Below are 24,184 nucleotides of genomic sequence, written 5' to 3'. Positions count from 1 at the left end.
CTGGGAAGATTGGCCATGACAGCCCCAAAGCCAGGCATGGGACTCTGTTTTGGCCTTGCCTTGGGGTGTATGTCTTGGTAACCAAGAGCTCCTTGCCTGTGACTAGAGAGGAGGTGCCAAGGAGGGACAAGGATAAGAGATGGATGGAGTTAACTTTCTGCTCCCATGAGAAGCCCAGAACGCTCCTCCCTCCTCTAGGAGAGCCCCAAGCTGAACAAAAGTTAGCCTCCCTTTCTGCCTGACAGGTTTCCTAGGCTATTACATGGTTGAAGGATAAGCTCAGGGAACCAGGGACTCACAGTGACCCCCCTGACTCATGAGTACGGTGCTAGGCTCTGGGGCTCCCACTGAAACAGATAACCCAGGGAAGGAAGTGGAGGGTGGGCGGACAGGAGGGCAGCCAGCATCTTCTCCAGCTCCCACCCAATGCAGGCACAGCCATGGTGGATGCGGAGATGGCCGCCTTTGGGGCCGCCGCCCCCTTCCTGCGAAAGTCAGAGAAGGAGCGGCTGGAAGCCCAGACCCGACCTTTTGACCTCAAGAAGGATGTCTTCGTGCCTGATGACAAAGAGGAGTTCGTCAAGGCCAAAATTGTGTCTCGAGAGGGTGGCAAAGTCACTGCTGAGACTGAGCATGGCAAGGTGGGCAGCAGGGCTGGTATGAGTGGCCCTCCTGGACTCCTCCCATAGCTGGGGTACACAGAGAGGGTTGCCACCAGGACCCACCCCATGCAGACCTGAGGACAGTCCGATTTCCCCTTCCTCTGGGCAGGGATCCACACCTGCCAAATAGCCCTTCTCCTTCCCAACATCCTGTCTGTCTTCTCTATGATCACTGGTGCTTCTCTCTTGAACACCACTGTCCTAGAACTCACCTGACTCCTTTCTGGGAGGAGGGAGGGCTGACCGTACGGCCTGCATGTGGACTGTTGCAGACGGTGACCGTGAAGGAAGACCAGGTGATGCAGCAGAACCCACCCAAGTTTGACAAGATCGAGGACATGGCCATGCTGACCTTCCTGCACGAACCTGCCGTGCTCTACAACCTCAAGGAGCGCTATGCCTCTTGGATGATCTACGTGAGTGTGCCCTCCAGGACATCCTCTGAATCTAGTAGCTTCCTGGTCTGCACAGGCCTGCCTCCTGGAACCCCAGGTTTCTGTTCTTTGTGTGCAGCCATTACAGCACTCTATCTGGGCCCCTGCCTCCCTGGTTCAGTTCTAATACCCCCCCAGGCTGGGATTACTCAGATTTAGTGCTTTCATAGATTTTCCTTTCTCCTCTTCCCCTCCTGGAATGGTTCTCTAACTCTGAAATCTGCCATCCTCCCCTCTTCATCGCCAAAAACTCAACCCTCCTTTTCTACCCTAGACCTACTCGGGCCTCTTCTGTGTCACCGTCAATCCCTACAAGTGGCTGCCGGTATACAATGCAGAGGTGGTGGCTGCCTACCGGGGCAAGAAGAGGAGCGAGGCGCCGCCCCACATCTTCTCCATCTCTGACAACGCCTATCAGTACATGCTGACAGGTGACAGGCCTTGACTGGAGGGTTTTCTGGGGAACCCCATGGGAGGGAATGGGCCTATTGGTTTGGGCCACTGGGAGATGCCTGGAGAGAGGCAGGGAGGTGGGGTGGTAGGGTGGGTGGATGCCAGGCAAAAGCATCCTGTGTGGCTCCTGATTTTTCCTCCCCACTTTCTTCCAACAGACAGAGAAAACCAGTCCATCCTGATCACGTGAGTGTACCTCCTACCCTGGTCCCTTCCAGAACCTCCCTGACCCCAGCCCCCATCAGGGACCCCAGATCCCATCAAGGACCCGCCATTCTCTTTTCCCTCTACCTTCATGCCAGCTCTTCTTTCTCCAGTGACTTTTACTTTTGCCTTTGCTCCCCTGCTTCCTTTCTGCTTCCCACTCCTGTGGCAGTTTTTCTCTCTCCTTCCCTTCACTCTCTCTCCTCCAACTCATGGCTCTCTTATCCATAAGCCCAGCGTCACCGTATCTTCTTCCCCTCCACACTTTCTTTCATCTTTCCCCATTCTGCCACGCCCACTGCCCCCCATTCTTTTCCAAAATGGCCCAAGACCATTGCCTCATGTTGAACTTGCCTATCTAAGACCAGCAAACCCGGCATTTTCCTGTCATCCTTCCTGGTGCTCTCCCTGACACCATGCGTGTCAGAGTACAGCTGTGTGCTTGGGATGCATGTTACCCGGAAGCTCCTGCTTCAGGGCTCCCACTGTCGAGTAGGACCAGACATTCTCTCCTGAATTGAGGCCTGTTTGTCTCAAGCAGTATCTGTTCATTGCCTAATGAGCCCCTGCCTCTCCCGACAGTGGGGAATCTGGGGCAGGAAAGACTGTCAACACCAAGAGGGTCATCCAGTACTTCGCTGTTATTGCCGCCATTGGGGATCGCAGCAAGAAGGAGCAGACCCCAGGGAAGGTAGGCCTGTTGTCCTCCACGGGCCTGCACTGCAAAAAGGGAAGGGGAGACCTCTCACCAGCCATCCTTCCTGACCTCTGCAGGGCACTCTGGAGGACCAGATCATCCAGGCCAATCCTGCCCTGGAGGCCTTTGGCAATGCCAAGACAGTCCGGAATGACAACTCCTCCCGCTTTGTGAGTGGTCCCTGACCTTGGGTTTGGGACTTGGGCTGGTGAAGGGATGGTGTCAAACATGAGCCTGGCCTCCACTCATCACCACTCTCCTCCATCTCTCTAGGGAAAATTCATTCGAATCCATTTTGGGGCGACCGGAAAGTTGGCGTCTGCAGACATAGAGACCTGTGAGTGCCATGAATCTGCTAGGACTCAGCTTGAGCTCACCCTCATTCTAAGTCATCATGATCCCAACCTGTCTCTCTCCTCTCTCTGTCTGTCTGCCTTTCTGTCTCTGTCTCTTTTGTGTTTCTAGGTCTATATATTTGTCTCTCTCTGAGACTCCCTCTGGTCTTTCTCCACCTCTGTCTCTGCATGTCTGTATGGGAACCTCTCTCTTTGTCTCTCCCTTTCCCTCTGCCTTTTACTTGCTATGCTTATCATTCATTTCCCTCTATTTCCTTGCACCTAAATCCCAACATTTCTCTTTTTTCTCCCATTACTGTTCACAGACCTTCTGGAAAAATCCAGAGTTATTTTCCAGTTGAAAGCGGAGAGAGACTATCACATTTTCTACCAAATCCTGTCTAACAAAAAGCCCGAGCTGCTGGGTGAGTCAGAGCTACCAACCGAGACCAACTATCTCCATGGCAACCTGGTCCCCTCTGCTTGAGGCTGCTTGCTAGCGTGCCCTGGGTTTATGGCACTGCTGGATTCAGTTCTGTGGGATGTGGGACCACATTAAGCCTTGTCATGTGCTTTCCTGCGAGTCCTGTGCTGTGGTAGGCAGCCCCAGCGAGAGCCAGGGGGTTGTGCCTCATCCTAACCACATATTTTCTTCCCAGACATGCTGCTGATCACCAACAACCCCTATGATTATGCATTCATCTCCCAAGGAGAGACCACAGTGGCCTCCATTGATGACGCTGAAGAGCTCATGGCCACTGATGTAAGTGTGTGAGAACCTGGTTGAGAGGTGAGGGGACAGGCAGTGAGGGGTAAATGAGGCCAGTTCAATGGCTCAGTAGGAGAGCTGAGACACTGTCTATCTCTTATTCAAAGTGGTATGGCCCTCCCCATGGGGCAGAACAAGCATTATGACCACTATGTGTTGGGAAATAGGTGTGATGAGACAGTGGTGGCCAGTATTTGATGTTCAAGCAAAAAAGGGCTGAACACCATGAGACAGAGAAGCAGACAAGACAAGAAGCAAGGCATCACCCAGGGAAGAGGGGTAGGTCATGCAGTCACCATGGGGCTGGGGCAGGCTGTTAGGTAAAGACCAGAGATAGGTATAAATGGTTCCAGCAGGGAAGCAAGTATAGGTCCCAGATGAAGGACAAAAGTAGAAATCATGAGTGGGTAAACAAGGCAGCTCCAGAGGACAGTTGTGACCACAGATGCCAGATCTGGGGCAGTATGCACACCATCTTGCTCTTGTACTGCCCATCTTGGTGTTGGAGTTTCCTACCGGGTATGGGAGTATCAGAAGCCACAAGGATTCAGGAAAGAAGTTCTGTCTCCAACTGAAGCGGGATCTCATTTACGTACCATACTTCCTATTCCGGGGTCCACCAATATGGGATTTGCCTACAGAATGCCTTTGATGTGCTGGGCTTCACTTCAGAGGAGAAGAACTCCATGTACAAGCTGACGGGTGCCATCATGCACTTTGGAAACATGAAGTTCAAACAGAAGCAGCGAGAGGAGCAGGCTGAGCCAGACGGCACTGAAGGTAGGAGTCTGGATGCTGGAGGGCAGCTGTGGAGTCACTGAGGGCCACATCTGTAGAGGAGTCAACCCTTTACCAACTTGGCTGCCTGCCCTCTCCTTTCAGAGGCTGACAAATCTGCCTACCTCATGGGGCTCAACTCAGCTGACCTGCTCAAGGGGCTGTGCCACCCTCGAGTGAAAGTGGGCAATGAATATGTCACCAAGGGGCAGAATGTCCAGCAGGTGGGTCATCTTTAGGAGATAAATGGGGAGGGTGCTGGCATGCTGCACTGGGGGCTTTGGAATTCACTGTCCCCACTAACTCTGCTCATCTGGGTCTCTCCCTTACCTTCCAGGTGGCATATGCCACCGGGGCACTGGCCAAGGCAGTGTACGAGAAGATGTTCAACTGGATGGTGACACGGATCAATGCCACCCTGGAGACCAAGCAGCCACGCCAATACTTCATAGGGGTCCTGGACATCGCCGGCTTCGAGATCTTCGATGTGAGTTGGGGGAGCCTGGGTGTGGGGGGAATAGTAACTCATTCATTCGCACCTGTGACCATCATGGCCAGGAGTGGGAAAGGCGGTGGGGCTCAGCGGTGATAAACACATCGTCCTGTCTTCCAGTGGGGGCTCCCTCTCCCTGGCCTGACAGAGGAGGGGTCCGGCCACACTCCTAACTGGGCTGGGGCACAGGCTTGGGCTGACCCCACTGTCCTCTCAGACCCCTGCCTGCCTGACCCGCTCCACCCCTGCCCCCCACAGTTCAACAGCTTTGAGCAGCTGTGCATCAACTTCACCAACGAGAAGCTGCAGCAGTTCTTCAACCACCACATGTTCGTGCTGGAGCAGGAGGAGTACAAGAAGGAAGGCATCGAGTGGGAGTTCATCGACTTTGGCATGGACCTGCAGGCCTGCATCGACCTCATTGAGAAGGTGCTGCCTCCACCTGCTGCCTAAACTACCCATTCACGCCCTACATGAATGCCCCAGACAAAATGGCAGCCCCTCTCTCTGCTGGGGAACATGATCTCGATCCCAAGCCCTAGTTTCCAGAGTCCTGTGTTGTCCTGACCACCCAGAACAGGATGGCACAGGAGAGCTGAGGTCCCAGGGGCTTGAGAATGGACACAGGGAGGACAGGCAGCTCCAGGAAAGTCTCTCATATCAGTATGTTTAAAAGCCCTGGTTTAACCTGGTTTGAGCATGGGGCAGGGAAAAACAATGTATCTGTTTTCAACCCCAACATCTTAGGGATCTGGGCAATGCAGTGGTGTGTAAAGCACCTAGAGTATCCACATTCCCAGACTTTCACAAATGTCCCTCTGAAATCACACAAAGTCTTCCACCTTGGGAAAGCTTGAACAGGTGCAAGTTTGTAAATAACTGTACTGAAAGCTGAACCTGATACCTTAACACCCAAAAGAGGCATCACCATAAACAAATATTGACCTTAGAGTAGGATCCATCTGCATCTGCATGAAGCATGCTCAACGATGTTTTCCCCTCGACCCTCAGCCCATGGGCATCATGTCCATCCTGGAGGAGGAATGCATGTTCCCCAAGGCCACTGATATGACCTTCAAGGCCAAGCTGTATGACAACCACCTGGGCAAGTCCAACAACTTCCAGAAGCCACGCAACATTAAGGGGAAGCCGGAAGCCCACTTCTCTCTGATCCATTACGCTGGCACCGTGGACTACAACATCCTGGGCTGGCTGCAGAAGAACAAAGACCCACTCAACGAGACGGTGGTGGCCTTGTACCAGAAGTCCTCCCTCAAGATGCTCAGTAACCTGTTTGCCAACTATGCGGGCGCTGATGCACGTAAGTAGAGACTGGGACTCTGGGGACTACAAAGCAGCATTTCTTACCTGGTTCTGAGACAGGTTCATTGCACATTCCACCACTTTTGTGTCAGGTTTGCCCCCAAGGGATACAGGATCAGTGAGATAGAATGGGGGTGGAGAGGCAGAGGCCCCCATAGTGAAGACCCTCACCTTGTGGCCAAATGCTTGCAAAGACATAAAGAGAGCCTGTGATTGTCCACCCCCCAACTCTGGCCTCCCACATGCCCACTCAGGCCCCTTTCTTTGACTCTCCTTCCACAGCTGTTGATAAAGGCAAAGGCAAAGCCAAGAAAGGCTCATCCTTTCAGACTGTGTCAGCTCTGCACAGGGTGAGTCTGTGAGCCCAGCCCCCAGCCAGCTAGGCTCCCCAGCACCCACCAGCCCTGCTCCTTCCTGCCTTTCCATCCCTGACTCCCCTGTCTCCTCCTTCCCTTGTGACCCCTTTCCTTCTTTGTCTTTCTTTCTCTCCATTCTCTCCCCCTTTGTGGGCTGCCCTCTCCTCTCCTCTTCTCCCATCTCAATATCTCCCTTTCCCTCTGGTCTCGGGCTGTACCCTCCTCCATGTCCTCCCCAGCATTTCTTCATTCTCTCCGTCTTTCTTTCCCTTCCTTCCTCTCCTCTCCCTTCCCTACATCCCTCTCCTTCACTTGCATTACTTTTCCCTCCTGCACTTTGGGCCACAGGAAAATCTGAACAAGCTGATGACCAACTTGCGCTCTACACATCCCCACTTCGTGCGTTGCATCATTCCCAATGAGACAAAGTCTCCAGGTGAGCCCCAGAACTTGCCACTGCTGGCCACATGCCCCAGGCCCCGGGGACAGGGCCTCCTAAGCCATCTCCTAATCCCCCACAATGGTGGTTTCCAAATGACACTCTCCTCCCATCCCCTATGAGATAGTAGACTACTCCCACCCACCCCCATTTCCTTGCATTTGCAGTGTGATTCGGGGGCCATGTAATGCACTTAAATGGGCATCGCCTCATGTCATGCAGCCCCCCAGTGAGACATTTAGAGATTGCTTACCCTTTTTTGACTGATTAGGAGTTGGAGTCTCAGGGGCCTGGATTCAAGGCTTGGCTAACTCTGCTCTGGTCAGCTTAGTGACCTTGGTGAAGTCTCTTAAACTCTCTGGGCTTAACTCCTCTGGGATTAATTCCTTCTCTAGAAAATGGGATATATTTGCCCTGGCTACCACCTATGATAATAAACACAATATAAAATACAGAATGTGAAAGTCTTTTGGTTACTCTTAAGAGTATAGCTAGGAAGGGGCACCTGGTTAAGCAGTCGGCTAAGCATCTGACTTTGGCTTAGGTCATGATCTTGTGGTCTGTGAGTTGGAGCCCCACATCAGGCTCTGTGCTGACAGCTCAGAGCCTGGAGCCTGCTTCAGATTCTGTGTCTCCCTCTCTCTCTGCCCCTCTCCTGCTTACACTCTGTCTTTCTCTCTCTCTCTCAAAAATAAACAAAACATTAAAAAAAAATTGTTAATAAAAAAAAGAGTATAGCTACGAACAAAATGAAAAAAAAAAAAAAGACCACTTTCCATTATTAAATGACTTGCTAAAGTTACGGACTAGTGAGTGACAGAGCGAGGATCAGAGCCCAGAACTTCTGGCTTGGTCCAGTACTCTCCCTACACCTTCCTCCCCCCATCTCCTGCTGCAGGAGTGATAGACAACCCCCTGGTCATGCACCAGCTGCGCTGTAACGGTGTGCTGGAGGGCATCCGCATCTGCAGGAAGGGCTTCCCCAACCGCATCCTCTACGGGGACTTCAGGCAGAGGTGGGTACAGGGTCTCCTGGAGCTCAGGAAACAGGGGGAGCCTGGGCAGACCTGGTGGGGAGGGGAGTTCACAGGTGGCCCTGAATACTGTGGGCAGAGCAGGTCAGCACAGAATGTGGGTGACTCTGGGCACCTCCCTCTCCAGGTATCGCATCCTGAATCCAGCGGCCATCCCTGAGGGCCAATTCATTGACAGCAGGAAAGGGGCAGAGAAGCTGCTGGGCTCCCTAGACATTGACCACAATCAGTACAAGTTCGGCCATACCAAGGTAAGGGAAGGGAGGAGACAAGCTGGTTACAGAAAGACTTCTCTCGTCCTTTGGCTTCTCACCTTGTACCTCCTTCCCTTTGACCAATCATCTTAGGACCATCTCTGAACAACATGCTCCTTCCCTGTGAACCCTCCAGCACCACCCCCATCCCAGCTCTAGCTGCCATTGACCTCTCCCCTCCAGTTCTTTCCTAGGGTGTCACCCTCCTTAAAAGAACCCTCTCTTCTTTCCCCTCCTGGCCCACCCACCCCTCGCCCACAGGTGTTCTTCAAGGCTGGGCTACTGGGGCTGCTGGAGGAGATGCGTGACGAGAGGCTGAGCCGCATCATCACCCGCATCCAGGCCCAGTCCCGGGGTGTGCTCTCCAGAATGGAGTACAAGAAGCTGCTGGAACGCAGGTGAGAGCTTCAGAAGGAGGCTCCTGACCATCTAAGGCCAGGCTGGTTCAGGGGCAGTGTCAGGAGAAAGCTCACTGAAATTTCAAGCAAGCAGACCAGCAGGAGGGGCTCCTACAGACCCAGGGTGGGCTTCACAGCCAGAGCGGCATAGAGGAAGGAAGGGCCATTACTTAGGAGTCAGGGCCTTAGGACAGGAAGGAGAGAGGGGACTCTCTCACCACCCCTTGCTGGGCCCCTGCAGAGACTCCCTGCTGATAATCCAGTGGAACATTCGGGCCTTCATGGGGGTCAAGAACTGGCCCTGGATGAAGCTCTACTTCAAGATCAAGCCACTGCTGAAGAGCGCAGAGACAGAGAAGGAGATGGCCACCATGAAGGAGGAGTTTGCGCGCATCAAAGAGGCGCTGGAGAAGTCAGAGGCTCGCCGCAAGGAACTGGAGGAGAAGATGGTGTCCCTGCTGCAGGAGAAGAATGACCTCCAGCTCCAAGTGCAGGCGGTGAGGCTCCTGGGCCTTTGCTAGCTTGCCTGCCCTGCTCAGCCAACATCTTCCACACACCCTGTACTTCCCCGCCTGGGGCTCACCTTCTCCTCTCATAGGCACAGGATTCTAGGGTCAATACTCCAAACACCTCCAAGGAGGTCCCTCCAGAGAATGAATGGGAAGGGGAAAAGAACTACCTTTTAAAAACAGACTTTCCACCTGGATTCAGCCTGGATCCACAGCTTAATAATTTTTTGACCCTGAGCAAACCACATGTTATCTTTGAGTCTCAATGATCTCATCTCTGGATGGGGGATAAAGCTGCCCATCTCACTAGGTTGTAAATATGTGAAGTGCTGGCATCAGCAAATGTAGTGTCTTCCCTTCAGTGGAGTAGACCAGAGGAAGAAGGACAACTAAAGAGACTTCTGATTCCCTTCCTCTCTACTTCCATCCCCCAATGTTCCCATCATATTGTCCTGAAATTCTTCCCTTCCTCATTCTTCTGAGGTTTCTCTCAGCTGGGATATCCTGGAGCTCCCCTCCTACAGTGAAGGCTGAGCCTCTCCCTCCCTGCATCTGTTGGGGCAGCCACCCCACCCACTGACCAGCTTCCCCTCTGTGCCTTGTCCTCAGGAACAAGACAACCTGGCTGATGCAGAGGAACGCTGTGACCAGCTGATCAAGAACAAGATCCAGCTTGAGGCCAAGGTGAAGGAGATGACAGAGAGGCTGGAGGACGAGGAGGAGATGAATGCAGAGCTCACTGCCAAGAAGCGCAAGCTGGAAGATGAGTGCTCTGAGCTCAAAAGGGACATTGATGACCTGGAGCTGACACTGGCCAAGGTGGAGAAGGAGAAGCATGCAACAGAGAACAAGGTGAGGGCAGCTTCTTCTGGCTCCAGCCCAGGTCTCCTCAGGATTCCCAAACCACAAGGTGGTCCTGGTCCTTGGCATTGGACATCCCCATAGACATCTCCAGGCTGGTGACCTGTGACCCTAAAGGGGATGGGGGTCTTGGTTGGCAGGTGAAGAACCTGACAGAGGAAATGGCTGGGCTAGATGAGATCATCGCCAAGCTGACCAAGGAAAAGAAGGCTCTGCAGGAGGCCCACCAGCAAGCCCTAGATGACCTTCAGGCCGAGGAGGACAAGGTCAACACCCTGACCAAGGCCAAAGTCAAGCTGGAGCAGCAGGTGGACGATGTAAGTAGATTGTCACAGGGCCTAGATATACCATGTCCATGTCCATGTGTATTTGTGTGTGTATGTTTAGAAGGATGGGATTGGAGAGTATTCCCTCCCCTGATAACTTTCTAAAAAGGAGCTGGGGAATAGCAAAGGGGAAGGGTGATCAATTATGAGTTATCCATTTCATCCTACTGATATGATCAACAGTAGAGATGGGCTTCCTTTTCTCGATTTAGGGCCAAACCTTTATATCTCTACCTTCAACCATAGGATTAGAGAGATATCACATAAAAACATGATACATTTCTTTGGGAAATTTGTGAGACTCCTCAAGGAGGATCTTTGGACCTCTAATATTTTAGGCAGGATCTGGTCCTCAGTGATCATTGTTTTGCAGATAGTTCTCTGTGCATATGTCCATGGGATCACTTATCACCCCATGTTATCATTACTGAAGTATCTGTCTCAGCCCTAAGACCAAAAGCTGCCTTTAGGTAGAACTTGGATTTATTCAGGGTTGTGTCTAAAGTGCCTAGCACAGGTCTGCAGAAGCTCACGGGATGCTGAATGAATGAAGGCAGCTTTGGGGTTTCAGCACACAGCCATTCATTAAATCATTTATCAAATGGTTACTGAGCATCCCTCTATACCAGGCACTCTCCCAGTCCTCTCGCCCACTCTGGGGAAGCTTTTCCGAGTCCTGGACATTTCTTAGGATTCCCTAACCCTGGAGTGACTGAGCTTCCAAATCACCAAATCAGGATGATTGGTCTTACGGGGCACACTGGTCCTTCTCTCCACCAGCTGGAGGGGTCCCTGGAGCAGGAGAAGAAGGTGCGCATGGACCTGGAGCGAGCAAAGCGGAAGCTGGAGGGCGACCTGAAGCTGACCCAGGAGAGCATCATGGACCTGGAGAACGACAAGCAGCAGCTGGACGAGCGGCTGAAAAAGTAGCGTGCTCCCCTCCCTGGTGCCCTTCCTCCCCCTCAGCTCAGCGGACTGTTCTGCCCATGACAGTACATGCTGCCCCAAGACACCCGCCCTCAGAACCCCACGCAGCATCCATCAGTGGCTACAAAACTGTGGGCAGAGGCCTCCAGGAAGAGGGCCTTCCTCCCCCAGACACATGTAGCCAGGCCCCGCAGTCCCCCCTGGCAAAAACTTGAACTTGGATCCCTCAAACCTTTTCTTCCTGTTGGGGAGTGAAAAGATGGAAAATAACAGCTCACCTCCTTTTTCACACAAGTCTCTTTGGAGACCAGTTGCTTAACACTGAGGCAGGTTCCACACAAAAGCCTCTCAGGAAAGGCTTTTCAGGTCCTTCACAGAGAACCTGGAGGACCACAGAGAAACGGGTCAGCTGCCACACTTGAGCAGTGCAGGGTCCTATGAACTTGTGGATCCAATCCTTATTGCAAATTCTACCAAAATGTATAGATCCACTTTCCACACTTGGGAAACTGAACCTGCAGGATGTATTTGGACAATCAAGGATCTTATGGTGCTTTAGGGTCAGGATTTCGAAAGGCTCTGAGAGTTATCATGATTATATCCTCATTGGGCTTGCTTCTGTTCAGGAATCTTTACACTTCTCCAGATGCAGCATTTGTTGAATGAACTAATGACTATATCATCCCATGGACCCTCAAACCACCTTCTAAGAATGGTATTTTGAGGCCCACTTTACCAAAGCAGAAATGAAGGTTCAGAAAGGTTAACCAAAGGGTCTAAAGTAACAGTAACAGAATTAAAGGCCATCAGAGCAAAAAGGGGCCTTTGAAACCATCTCATCCAATGCCTCATTCTACAGAACCACAGAGAGGAAGTCCCACAGAGCCCAGGTCTTGTCACTCCACCTGCGGTGCTCTGCCAATTACATTTCTTGTTGGACTTCAGCCCTTCAGCATGTGTTACATTTTCAGGGACTCTACATCAGCCCCAGACGCTATTTTTCTAATGAAATCCTGCTCTTCATTTTTTGTATTACCATTTCCAACCACTGGTGGGCCCTCCAGGTGCCCAACCAACCTTCCTCACCTTACTCTCCCCGCTTCTCTACAGGAAGGACTTTGAACTGAATGCCCTCAATGCCAGGATTGAGGATGAGCAGGCCCTCGGCAGCCAGTTGCAGAAGAAGCTCAAAGAGCTTCAGGTGAGGTGTGGGATGCCTAGGCTGGAGTCCCTGGGCTGGCTGTCAGCCTCCTCGACCCCCTCCTCCAGGATGTCCTCCCCAGCATTACAGGCACTTGCTATGTGTCCATGAGGGGAGATGCTGAGCTACCCCAGCACACCCATGAAGCACCCCTTGGAGGGGCTGGGATGACATAGGAAGAGACCTTGAAAAGGTCACAGGTGTAGGAGGCAGAAATCCTGGCTTCCTGTCTCAACTCTGGCTTAGCTGGTGACCGCGGGGAGCCCACTCCAGATCTCTGAGTCTCTGTGTCTCCCCTGTTACCAATGGCTTTTAAGTCCCTTTAACCCTGACAATCTTTGACTTCTATTCTTACCCTAGAGAAGACACCATGTTAGGTCTTTAGATAAACATGGCTCTCTCATTCTAAGTTTTTGATAGTTTTGCTCCTAAACTGCTTAAAATATCCCTAGAACTTAAGTCTCTTTGTCCCTCTTAAAGTGTGAGCTTCAACCCCCTGTCCTTCCAACAGACAATGTATAATGTTCGGGACTGAAGGAGGGCTAGCTCAGCAGCCAAAACATCTTCCCTAAATCTTTTATTTCCACCTCTCTGCTGATAAACCTGAACTGACTTGCTATTCCAGACAGGCCAGGAATGTTCTGGAGCCCTGGGGTGGGGTCTGCAGGCGGTGGGTCTGAGCTTTCTGTGTCCCGGCCCAGGCTCGCATCGAGGAGCTGGAGGAGGAGCTGGAGGCTGAGCGCACCGCCAGGGCCAAAGTGGAGAAGCTGCGCTCAGACCTGTCCCGGGAGCTGGAGGAGATCAGCGAGCGGCTGGAAGAGGCCGGTGGGGCCACGTCCGTGCAGATCGAGATGAACAAGAAGCGCGAGGCCGAGTTCCAGAAGATGAGACGGGACCTGGAGGAGGCCACGCTGCAGCACGAGGCCACGGCGGCGGCCCTGCGCAAGAAGCACGCCGACAGCGTGGCCGAGCTGGGCGAGCAGATCGACAACCTGCAGCGTGTGAAGCAGAAGCTGGAGAAGGAGAAGAGCGAGTTCAAGCTGGAGCTGGATGATGTCACCTCCAACATGGAGCAGATCATCAAGGCCAAGGTGGGCTGCCCGCTCACCCTCCTTACACCCAATTCCCTCCACCCACCTTCACTTTCTGTGCATGTCTCCTCTCTTCTCTGATGGTCCAGTTTCCCACCTCTCTTCTTCCACCCTGTTCTCCCATCCTCTCCCTACCATGCCTCTCCTCTTCACTTCTCTACATGCACCCCTTACAACCCTTCATCCACCGTATCCACTCCCCTTCCTCCCTCAGGCTAACCTGGAGAAGATGTGCCGGACCCTGGAAGACCAGATGAATGAGCACCGAAGCAAGGCCGAGGAGACCCAGCGTTCTGTCAACGACCTCACCAGCCAGCGGGCCAAGCTACAGACTGAGAATGGTAAGTCCCCCTCCACCTCCCCCATTTCTAAGCCACCCAGCCTTAGGGAGACACTCACATACGTGTACACATACACACACACACACACACACACACACACCTCCAAAGAGTGGGGCCTAACAGTTAAGGGAAGGGTTGGGGAGAGAGGTGACTGACCTTCCGGAGTTGAGTGTGCCTGGGTTCTTCTCCAGGTGAGCTGTCTCGGCAGCTGGATGAGAAGGAGGCGCTGATCTCCCAGCTGACCCGAGGCAAGCTCACCTACACCCAGCAGCTGGAGGACCTCAAGAGGCAGCTGGAGGAGGAAGTTAAGGTGAGGCCGAGACTCAGGCCACTAGGTCCAGGCAGGGAGCAAGCAGGTCCCAAGAATGAGGCTTGCTGTTTTTCACTGTTCTCCCATTTTCCAAAAGGAATAATAGCCCAGAGCCTAATACATGCTTCCTAAATCTATTGCCCAGGCTGAGGCCCTCTGCCTTTCTGTTGCCATCTCCGGAGGAAGAGGGGCATGGGATAAGGATGCCTGGGTTGGGGAAAGTGAGGCAGAGAAGAGGAAATAAACTAGGGAGGAATGATTGTCTTGGCTGGGCACAAGTATGGGATGAAGGAACAGTACAAATAGGTCTTGGGATTAGGAGGGCAATCTGAAAACTAGAGAAAGAAACTAGGGGCACCTGGGTGGCTCAGTTGGTTAAGTGCCTGACTTCAGCTCAGGTCACAACCTTGTGGTTTGTGGGTTTGAGCCCCATGTCAGTCTCTGTGCTGACAGCTCAGAGCCTAGAACCTACTTCAGATTCTGTGTCTCCCTCTCTCTCTGCCCCTCTCCAGCTCTGTCTCTCTCTCAAAAATAAACATTTTTTTAAAAATTTAAAGAAAAGGGGTGGGGGAGAATATGACTTTTTTAAAAAGACCAGGGCTTCCATCGTGACCTGTCCCTTAGAGCTTGGTAATCTTGGGGGAACCACCTAACCTCTTTGAGCCCCCATAAATGAGGACGAGGTCAATAATGCCTGCTGCAGTGAAGAGCAAGGAGTGGTGGGCATGACACATTGTGTGAACTGTACAATACTATATGGACACGCTTTGTTATTCGTCCTCAGTAGACTTTTCCGGGCCCATGGGGGATTTAGAAATAGGTGAGGTCCCGGGGAGGATGGAGAAACTAGGGTAAGCATGTGGGCGCTGTCTGGGGTTGTACTTTGGAGAAAGCTGAGCCCACCTTCCGGTGCCCACCCCTCCCCAGGCGAAGAATGCCCTGGCCCACGCACTGCAGTCAGCCCGACACGACTGTGACCTGCTGCGGGAGCAGTACGAGGAGGAGACGGAGGCCAAGGCTGAGTTGCAGCGCGTCCTGTCCAAGGCCAACTCGGAGGTGGCCCAGTGGAGGACGAAGTATGAGACAGATGCCATCCAGAGGACAGAGGAGCTTGAAGAAGCCAAGTGAGTCCTGGGTGGCCTGCCTCTCACTGAGGCCCCTCTGCAGGCAGGACACAACCCTGCCCAGACCTGGGAAGATTCTGCACCTTGGGATAGACGTTTGGCCAGGTTTTGACAACACAGGAGAACTCTGTCTGGGGGCCCCCCACTTCTTTCTCCTCTCAGGGAAGCTTTTTGCTCGCGTTATGTTTCTCATCCGAATATAAGACGAACAAAAGGTTTGTCTGAGGGCAGAGTGCTCCCACCTGGGGCAGGGTGCTGTGGTGGGATGGGGGATGCGGGGGGGTGGGTGTTGTAGTAGCCCATGCGTCCTCCATGTCTACAGCATAGAGGCTGGCCCAGGGTCAGGTGTCTGTGGGTCTTCACAACCTGCCACCAAGACCCTCTGCCTGCCCGCCTCTCAGCCTCCTGGGGCCTGTCCTCAGCTTTTCCAACAATGCTTCTGAATTTTCAAGGATTGTTTTCTAGAACACTCACGTTGTTTCCCCTTGTCCAAATCTATACCCTCCATCTTCCCCACCCTCTCCCATCTGCCACACCCCCACTGCCCCGGGCAGGAAGAAGCTGGCCCAGCGGCTGCAGGACGCCGAGGAGGCCGTGGAGGCCGTCAACGCCAAGTGCTCATCCCTGGAGAAGACCAAGCACCGACTGCAGAATGAGATCGAGGACCTGATGGTGGATGTGGAGCGCTCCAATGCAGCCGCCGCAGCCCTGGACAAGAAGCAGAGGAATTTTGACAAGGTGGGCCCGAGCTGGGGGCCGCAGCCAGGGGAGGAGCAGGGAGGCCAACGTCACCGTGAAGACTGGGACCTCCTCCTTGAGGGCAGGGGAGGAGGCTGAGCCCAGCCCAGGGACCTGGGCAGGCCCTGGAGTGGGGCTGGGGCGGGGCTGGGGGCCACGCAGTGAGCCAGGTCCCCGCAGATCCTGGCTGAGTGGAAGCAGAAGTATGAGGAGTCGCAGTCAGAGCTGGAGTCCTCGCAGAAGGAGGCGCGCTCTCTCAGCACAGAGCTCTTCAAGCTCAAGAATGCCTACGAGGAGTCCCTGGAGCATCTGGAGACCTTCAAGCGGGAGAACAAGAACCTTCAGGGTGCGCTAGGGCCTGAGAGACCACGGAGGGGCGGGGGGTAGTGTCCACATGTGGTGCCACCCAGGGGCTCCAAGATGTGTGCTCCACATTTTGGACCACAGCAGCCCCCAGCTGAGTGGCCCTGTTCCTTCCACAGAGGAGATCTCCGACCTCACTGAGCAGCTGGGTTCCAGTGGAAAAACCATCCATGAGCTGGAGAAAGTCCGCAAGCAGCTGGAAGCTGAGAAGCTAGAGCTGCAGTCAGCCCTGGAAGAGGCTGAGGTGTGTGTGTGTGCCAGGTGGCACGGGGTTGGGGGCGGGGGGGAGCCGAGCCCTAGGCTGTGGTCACTGTTCTCATCTCCCTGTTGTCTGTTTTGTTCACTGTTCCATCCTTAGAGCCTAGAACAGTGCCTGGTACATAACAGCCACTCAACAAACATTGTGGAATGAATGAATGAATGAATGAGTGAATGGACAGGTCACTCTGTTCCTTCACACAAACATTTTACCCATTACATCTTAGTCAAGATTTCCCATTTCCACTCCCCTCTCCTTTCCGCCTCTGCCTTCCACTTCAGCATTTTTTTACATTCTGAGCCTGATTGCGGCTGGTTTCCTTGGCAACACCTTTCCTTTCATTTTCCTCTTTGTCTTCACAGCTCGCTCTCCTCTGTGAGGGTCTGAATCACCTTCTCTTAGGCCTTTTTTTTTTTCTTTTATATTCGCTTTTCTTCTCCCTCCTTCTGCTTCTTTGACTTAACCACTTGATACCACTCTTGAACTTACTTTGTATCCATGATTCATGGACAGACCCCTGCCTATGGCCCTGTCCCTGACTGTTTGCCTTGGACCCTCTCTCCCCACCCTCTCCCAGGCCTCCCTGGAGCATGAGGAGGGCAAGATCCTCCGGGCCCAGCTGGAGTTCAACCAGATCAAGGCAGAGATCGAGCGGAAGCTGGCAGAGAAGGACGAGGAGATGGAGCAGGCCAAGCGCAACCACCTGCGGGTGGTGGACTCGCTGCAGACCTCCCTGGATGCAGAGACACGCAGCCGCAACGAGGCCCTGCGGGTGAAGAAGAAGATGGAGGGCGACCTCAATGAGATGGAGATCCAGCTGAGCCATGCCAATCGCATGGCCGCTGAGGCCCAGAAGCAAGTCAAGGGTCTCCAGAGCTTGTTGAAGGTACATGGAGACTCCTGATGCAGGAAGTCACCTTACTCAGAGACAGACTGGCCTCCATGTGGCCAAGTTGGTGGTGATGTTCCCTGGCCACTGCAGAGACATCTCACAGGCCCTCCAGACCCACCACATTGGGCTCCGCACCGGCATCCATCCTAGTGTAACAGCCTTCCAATGGGCCCAGAGGCCAGCCGCTCTCTCATGCCCACCCTCCTGATCTGCAGGACACCCAGATCCAGCTGGACGACGCGGTCCGTGCCAACGACGACCTGAAGGAGAATATCGCCATTGTGGAGCGGCGTAACAACCTGCTGCAGGCTGAGCTGGAGGAGCTGCGGGCCGTGGTGGAGCAGACTGAGCGGTCTCGGAAGCTGGCGGAGCAGGAGCTGATCGAGACCAGCGAGCGGGTGCAGCTGCTGCACTCCCAGGTGAGCAAGTCTCCTGGGCATTCCTGGAGGGAAGCACGGGCTGGCCGGACTTCAGCACGTGAGGTTTGGAAGCCACCCATGAATGCTCAGTACTTCTCATGCTCTGCCCACCTTGGTCCTCAGAACACCAGCCTCATCAACCAGAAGAAGAAGATGGATGCAGACCTGTCCCAGCTTCAGACTGAAGTGGAGGAGGCCGTGCAGGAGTGCAGGAACGCCGAGGAGAAGGCCAAGAAGGCCATCACGGATGTGAGTGACTGCTCCCCTTCCTGCCCCCGCTAAAGACATGGGGCCCTGGGTCCAGGCCAGGCCACTGTGCCGTGGCAAGTTGACTCTGTAGCTGCGTGAGTCTGAGGGCCTTGGGAAACAAATGCCACGATGGGAAAAAGGTGATCCTCAAGGGACAAGAGACACCAGGCCTCTGTTCTTTTACACGTGTCTCCCGTCCCCAGGCTGCCATGATGGCAGAGGAGCTGAAGAAGGAGCAGGACACCAGCGCCCACCTGGAGCGCATGAAGAAGAACATGGAGCAGACCATCAAGGACCTGCAGCACAGGCTGGATGAGGCCGAGCAGATCGCCCTCAAGGGTGGCAAGAAGCAGCTGCAGAAGCTGGAGGCCCGGGTGCGGGAGCTGGAGAATGAGCTGGAGGCCGAGCAGAAGCGCAACGCAGAGTCGGTCAAGGGCATGAGGAAGAGTGAGCGCCGCATCAAGGAGCTGACCTACCAGGTGCGGGCGTGGGGGCTGCTCTGCAGCTGGACCCTCTGCACCGTGACCTGAAGCCAGGGACACACCACCACGAGGGATGAAGTGCTCTCTCGTAGCCTCCTCCAGGACAAGGAGTGGGAATGCAGCCCCTGGCTGCCCCATTTCCACCCTGCCTAGCTGTCTTCTACCCGAACTGTCCCCTGGCTAGAGTTCAGCCTCTGAGCCCCCTGGCCTAGGAGCTCTACCTCCAACCTTCACCCTCCACCTGTCCCCTGGGGACAACACTGAGAGCTCCAGACAGAGCTCATCCAATGCAGATTACCAGAAAGCAAATATGTTGCCAAATTCTGGTTGGGTGCCATGACCACCAAAATACACCAAAAATACACCAAAGTCATTCAACAAACCTCAGAATTTTTTGTTTACCTATAGAGATATAGACTTTACCTTTCCATTATGTTTTCTAGAATCAGACTCCTAATTAGATTTTGTTTTTGGTCTAATCCAAAAAGTTACCATCTCTCTATACACACGTCATGCTGGGTTCTAAAGCAGGAGAGTTTTTCTCCACGGGGCCCCAGGACCCCTAAGGGCCTGCTCCTCAGAACAGTGCACACACATGAGCTTGTGCACAATTTCAGGAGTCCCAGCAGCTCCCTAGATGCTCTCCTGGCACAAACCATTAAAAAATTATAATTTTTATGGTGAAAAAATTATTTTAAAAATAATTTAATTAATTTAATTTAATTTAATTATTTAATATTTTAATTTAATTAGTTACTTTTTAAATTTAATTATTAAATTAAATAATTTTTTACCATAAAAATTATAAGGAGAGTGCAAGTGTTTGTTGGGGATCAGAACGTAGAATCGGGTGAGGATGCTACATTCAGGGTAACGACCACGGCGGGAGAGGGGTGCACTGCCTCCAATGAGTGTGCCCTCCTCACTCCTAACCCTGCCCCCCCGACCCCCAGACGGAGGAGGACAGGAAGAACCTCCTGAGGCTACAGGACCTGGTGGACAAGTTGCAGCTGAAGGTCAAGGCCTACAAGCGCCAGGCCGAGGAGGCGGTGAGTAGCTCTACTAGGGGCCTGAGGGAGGAACATTGCTGAGCCAGTCCTCCAGGCTGGGAGGCTGAAAGAATCTCTGGCCTCCCCTCACCTCATCCTCCCCCCCTTCAAACCCCCCTGCAGGAGGAACAGGCCAACACCAACCTGTCCAAGTTCCGCAAGGTGCAGCACGAGCTGGATGAGGCAGAGGAGCGGGCGGACATCGCCGAGTCCCAGGTCAACAAGCTGCGGGCCAAGAGCCGCGACATCGGCACCAAGGTGGGTCCCTCCTCTGGGCCCCACTAGTCACCGCATGTCAGCACACCTGCCAACATCAGCGTCCCCCAGACAGAGCCCCCTCACATCAGGGATGCTTCCTTTTCATTCATTCCCCACAACTGAACCATGAAGCCACAGAGAGTGAGGTAATGCCATCCTCTGTGATTTCTAAGATTCTTCCAACTCCAACTTTCAATGATTTTGTGAATCCCAGCCCTAAGGTGGTCAGCAACCCTAGTAGGTGCCAATTTGTATATACCCACTGTGTCTATGTCTCAATTCAACTGCTGGCCTCCTCTTGTTTTCCACCTAGTTTAGGCCTACAGCCTTGTAACTCAGTCCTAAAATGGACATCCCAGAAGACCCCTTTGTCCTTGCCCAGGCTTATTCCCTCTGGCCTCTCAGAGCACTGCCCTCCAGCCCTCACTCCTCCACACCAGCCCTTAAGACACATCCCTCACATGGGGGCCTCCCTCGGGCCCACAGCAGTCCTCCACCCCATCAGGTGCCCCGTCTCCCCTTTGTTTTCTGTGCCCATTCCTGCCCAACCCCCACCTCCCCATAGCTAATTTGGACTTTGTTTCCTTTCACAAGGGCTTGAATGAGGAATAGCTTTGCCACATCTTCTTGATCTGCCCAGTCCCGAGGGTGCTGATGAAGCCCCCAGTTCCAGAGTCTATATAGCAGCCCCTTTGGATGAAGCAGAATAAAGCTATTTTCTTTGAAGCCAATATCTTGCCTTCAGACTCTTCTTCAAAGCCTGCCAGCCATGGGGACATGAACGGGGTCAGGGGGATGGGGGGTGGAAATCCAGGAGAGGAGGGGCGGCTTTATACACAGCCCAAGGAGGCCTTCCTGGAAAACTGTGAGTCTCTGAGCATCCTTGGTGCAGGACTGACCCAGACGCTCCCCTTTGCCTCCTTCTCAGCAGATGACACCTCTCCTCCCAGTCCTCTCCCTGGCCCAGAGACCCTCAGGGTTAAGGGAAATTTAGGAAAACCTTTAAGTCTTGCCTACAGCAGGCAGAGCCCATCAGCTATGGACTTATATCCCAGCTGATTGACACTACCCCCCACCACCCCTAACAGCACCAGGCCTGAGCCTCCAGGAGGAGGTTTAGTGTGTAGGGGTACCCTCTGATGTGTGGGGTAGTGACTTCTAAGTCCCAGTCTACAGCAGGTCTCTGAGAGGGCACACGGACTCATGGCTGTAGCCCATCATCCTTACAGATGCAGCCACTTCTGTCTCTAAGCAACCTAAGGCCAGGGCGCCTTCCTCATCACAGTCAGAACTGTACCCTGGGCCCACCCTCCTCTCCTCCTCTCCTCCTCTTATCTTCCTCCTATCCCCCTCTCTCCACAGCACTTCTTTCTTTTCCTTCACTTCTTCTTGCTGTATCTTCCTTTCCCAAGATCCTCTTCACCTTGCTTGCTGGAAGATGGAGGATCTTTGGCCCATTTATGGCCAGCCATATGGAGGGGAGGCAGACAGATAAGGGACTGTGGAGAGGAGAGTCCCAAGTGAGCAGGACTCTGGGGAGGGGAGGGTGGGCGGCCAGAGGGCTCGGGAGTGGAGAAAGGAGCAAGCCTCTCCCCAACTAAACAAGCCTGGCCCCCTGGAGTCACTGCCACACCTGGGCTGCTTAGAGAAGGCCTGGGCCTATGGGTCACAGCATCTTGCAAGGAATGGGGCAGTCAGCTACCCACTGGGAACCCCAGAAGGCCTGGCTAGCCCTGGACTGAATCTCCTGCACCTTACCACACAGCCATCCCAGCCAGGCTCCTGGTCACCCCTACTCTGAGCAGCCAGAAAGAAGGCCTACCCCAGGAAGAATCAGAGAATAGGAGGACAGGGAAGCAGGGAGAAAGGGGATAGGGAAGGAAAAAGGAAAGAACTGAGGAGGGTGACAGACATCAGAGAGAGTGGGGAGACTCAAGAAATCGAGGGGGCAGAGGACCAGGGGAACCAACAAAGAAAAAATACAAGTAGTGAGGAGGCCTTCACGGGTTCCCACCCTTCTCCTTGAGGCCCCCTCCATTCACCTGCCCTAGGACCACCTGGGAACAATGAGAAGATTGGTAGAGAAAAGGGAGATGCAGGGACACCCTGAGGACATAAGCTCCCAGAGCAGAGAAGAGAGGCTGGAGACACAGTGGAGACCACATGGCGGACAGCAGCAGAGCCTGGCAGCCAGCAGTAGGAGGAGAGAGAGGAGGAGGGGGCTGATGGGTGGGAGAGCAGAAGGGCAGGGTGGGCCTTGAAGACAGATGCTGCAAGAGCTGAGGGAGGTGACACTGAGCAAGGGAAGAAATCCGGGTCACCTTCAGATGTGAGGTAAATCAGCAAGGCCAGGAATAGTGACATTAGAGAGGGGTGGACAAAGACCTCGGAGTGAGACGTGGAAGCAGAGAAGAGACAGGCAGAGGGTGAGTGGAGGTCGAGCTGAGAGAAAGCAGAGACTCTTGGAAATGCAGGCCTGGCAGACTCCAAGTTGGGCAGAAACCTGGCGCCAGGGAGAACCGGAGGCCAGGTCCAACTTTGACACAGGGAACCAGGCAGAGGGAAAGGGAGGTCAGACAGAGACAGACGAAGATCCAAGGAGCCAGGCACAGGGAGGTGACCCGGTGTCCCTCACCTGTGGCAGGAGCCTCCATCGCATGCCCTTGTGCTCCAGGACTTCCAGCACAATGAAGAGCTCTGTAGGAGGCAGATGAGGGAGGATGGAGCACAGGGATGGATGTGAGAGCCTGGGGCTAGGTGGGGACCTATCAGGAAGGAAGAGGAGGGCAAATGGACCAGACAGGGGGGCAGAGCCCTGGAATCAACTTAACCTCTTCCCTCTTCCTCCTTCCATTGGAGACAGTGGGCGCTGTCAGCCTACCCTTCACCCGTCACCTCTACTGAGTCTGGCCTGCTCAGGACACAGGGTTCCCTGAGGACAAAGCCTAGTCTTTGTCAGCTGGACCTGACCCAGCCTGACCTGGTGTTCTTAGTCCCTTATCACATCCCCAGGGCAGTGGGAACCAGGCAGTGACGCATTGGGCTAACCCCCCAGCTTGCACACTGGGGCCTCAAGTGACCTAGAGCTGGGAACAGGTGGCCTGCGTCCCTTGGGGGTAACATTTTGGTGTATGTACCTGCAGGAGATGTGTATGTGGAGTTGACTTAGGTCACTCCCAAGGACACTAGGTATAGGGTATAAGTCCTATGGAGATGGGTGTGTATCCCTGAGTCTAATAATGGGGGCAGTGGAGGGTCCTAGGGAGTTGTGGATCTCTCAGGAGAAACCAAATATTCAATGGACACCTCTCCTACCCGGAGAAACTGACCCTTGTCTGTCCTACCCACCTCCACACTCTAGAGCTATATTGAGAGGTGACAGTGGATGGGGTGGGAGGGGGGAGCTGGGAGAGTGTTCCTGCATGTGAGGGTGTGGGGGAAAGCCAGAGCAGGGGAGTCTGGCTTTGTTTCCTGAACACAATGTCCACTTAATCATAACAGGCACGGCCTGCTGAAGACCTGACACCTACTGCCTCTGAGAGGGGGCATCACTGGAGGACAGGGTGGGGGCCCTTGAGGGCCTGGGATTTGGGATGCCCACAAAGAAGGGCATTGTGAGTATGAGCCCCAGGACAGTTGGGAGGGGACACCAGAATTCTCCCTGGGGAGAGGAGGACAGACTACAGAGCCCCCCCCCCAGCCCCCCCACCACCACCCCCACCCCCTGGAATGTAGAGCCTGGGGCCCAGCTGGTGTAAATCCCTGGGCCTGCCAGGCGCCCCAGCCAGCCTCAGCAGCACCTGCACCCTCTGGCAGCCCAGAAAGGCGGAAGGGAGCAGCCCCCCACCCCCACCCCTCCTCCCTCAGGCGCTGGGATTAATGCCTCCTGTCTCTCCCCACTCCCTCCCTGCCCCACACCAGGACCAGAGGGTGGCAGTGGAGGGTAAAACTTCTGCGTGTGAATGTGGGTGTGCAAATGTGTGTGTTGGTGTGCACAACAGCAAGTAGGAAAATCTGCGATCATAAGCATGTAAAATGTGAAAAATCTGCATGTGTGTGGCTAAGAATGCACATGGGTGTGTGGTGGTCAAGTGAATGTGTGAGGGTACTGGACTGTAGATCTGAGTGCAAATCTGCTATGGTGGCGTGGGAAAATT

At 53.9% G+C, this 24,184-nt stretch overlaps 1 protein-coding gene across 1 annotated transcript; it reads left to right on the top strand.

Moving 5' to 3' along the window:
- Positions 1-440: 440 nt before the first annotated feature.
- LOC125167753 (myosin-7) lies at positions 441-20,639 on the top strand. Its single transcript, XM_047862374.1, has 38 exons — positions 441-641; positions 935-1,078; positions 1,371-1,527; positions 1,708-1,735; positions 2,336-2,444; positions 2,528-2,620; positions 2,724-2,787; positions 3,112-3,210; positions 3,445-3,548; positions 4,196-4,334; positions 4,437-4,555; positions 4,669-4,818; positions 5,083-5,253; positions 5,836-6,145; positions 6,430-6,497; positions 6,852-6,939; positions 7,841-7,958; positions 8,104-8,227; positions 8,492-8,628; positions 8,870-9,125; positions 9,747-9,989; positions 10,139-10,315; positions 11,105-11,250; positions 12,362-12,452; positions 13,154-13,543; positions 13,758-13,884; positions 14,076-14,194; positions 15,122-15,318; positions 15,873-16,056; positions 16,237-16,402; positions 16,539-16,663; positions 17,256-17,564; positions 17,786-17,989; positions 18,113-18,238; positions 18,442-18,717; positions 19,674-19,769; positions 19,893-20,027; positions 20,622-20,639. Exons 1-38 carry the CDS (start codon positions 441-443, stop codon positions 20,637-20,639), a joined length of 5,808 nt encoding a protein of 1,935 aa, XP_047718330.1.
- Positions 20,640-24,184: the final 3,545 nt, after the last annotated feature.

The sequence above is a fragment of the Prionailurus viverrinus genome, chromosome B3 (assembly GCF_022837055.1).
Source record: "Prionailurus viverrinus isolate Anna chromosome B3, UM_Priviv_1.0, whole genome shotgun sequence".
Lineage (NCBI taxonomy): Eukaryota > Metazoa > Chordata > Mammalia > Carnivora > Felidae > Prionailurus > Prionailurus viverrinus.
This window is presented reverse-complemented; position numbering and strand designations above follow the sequence as displayed.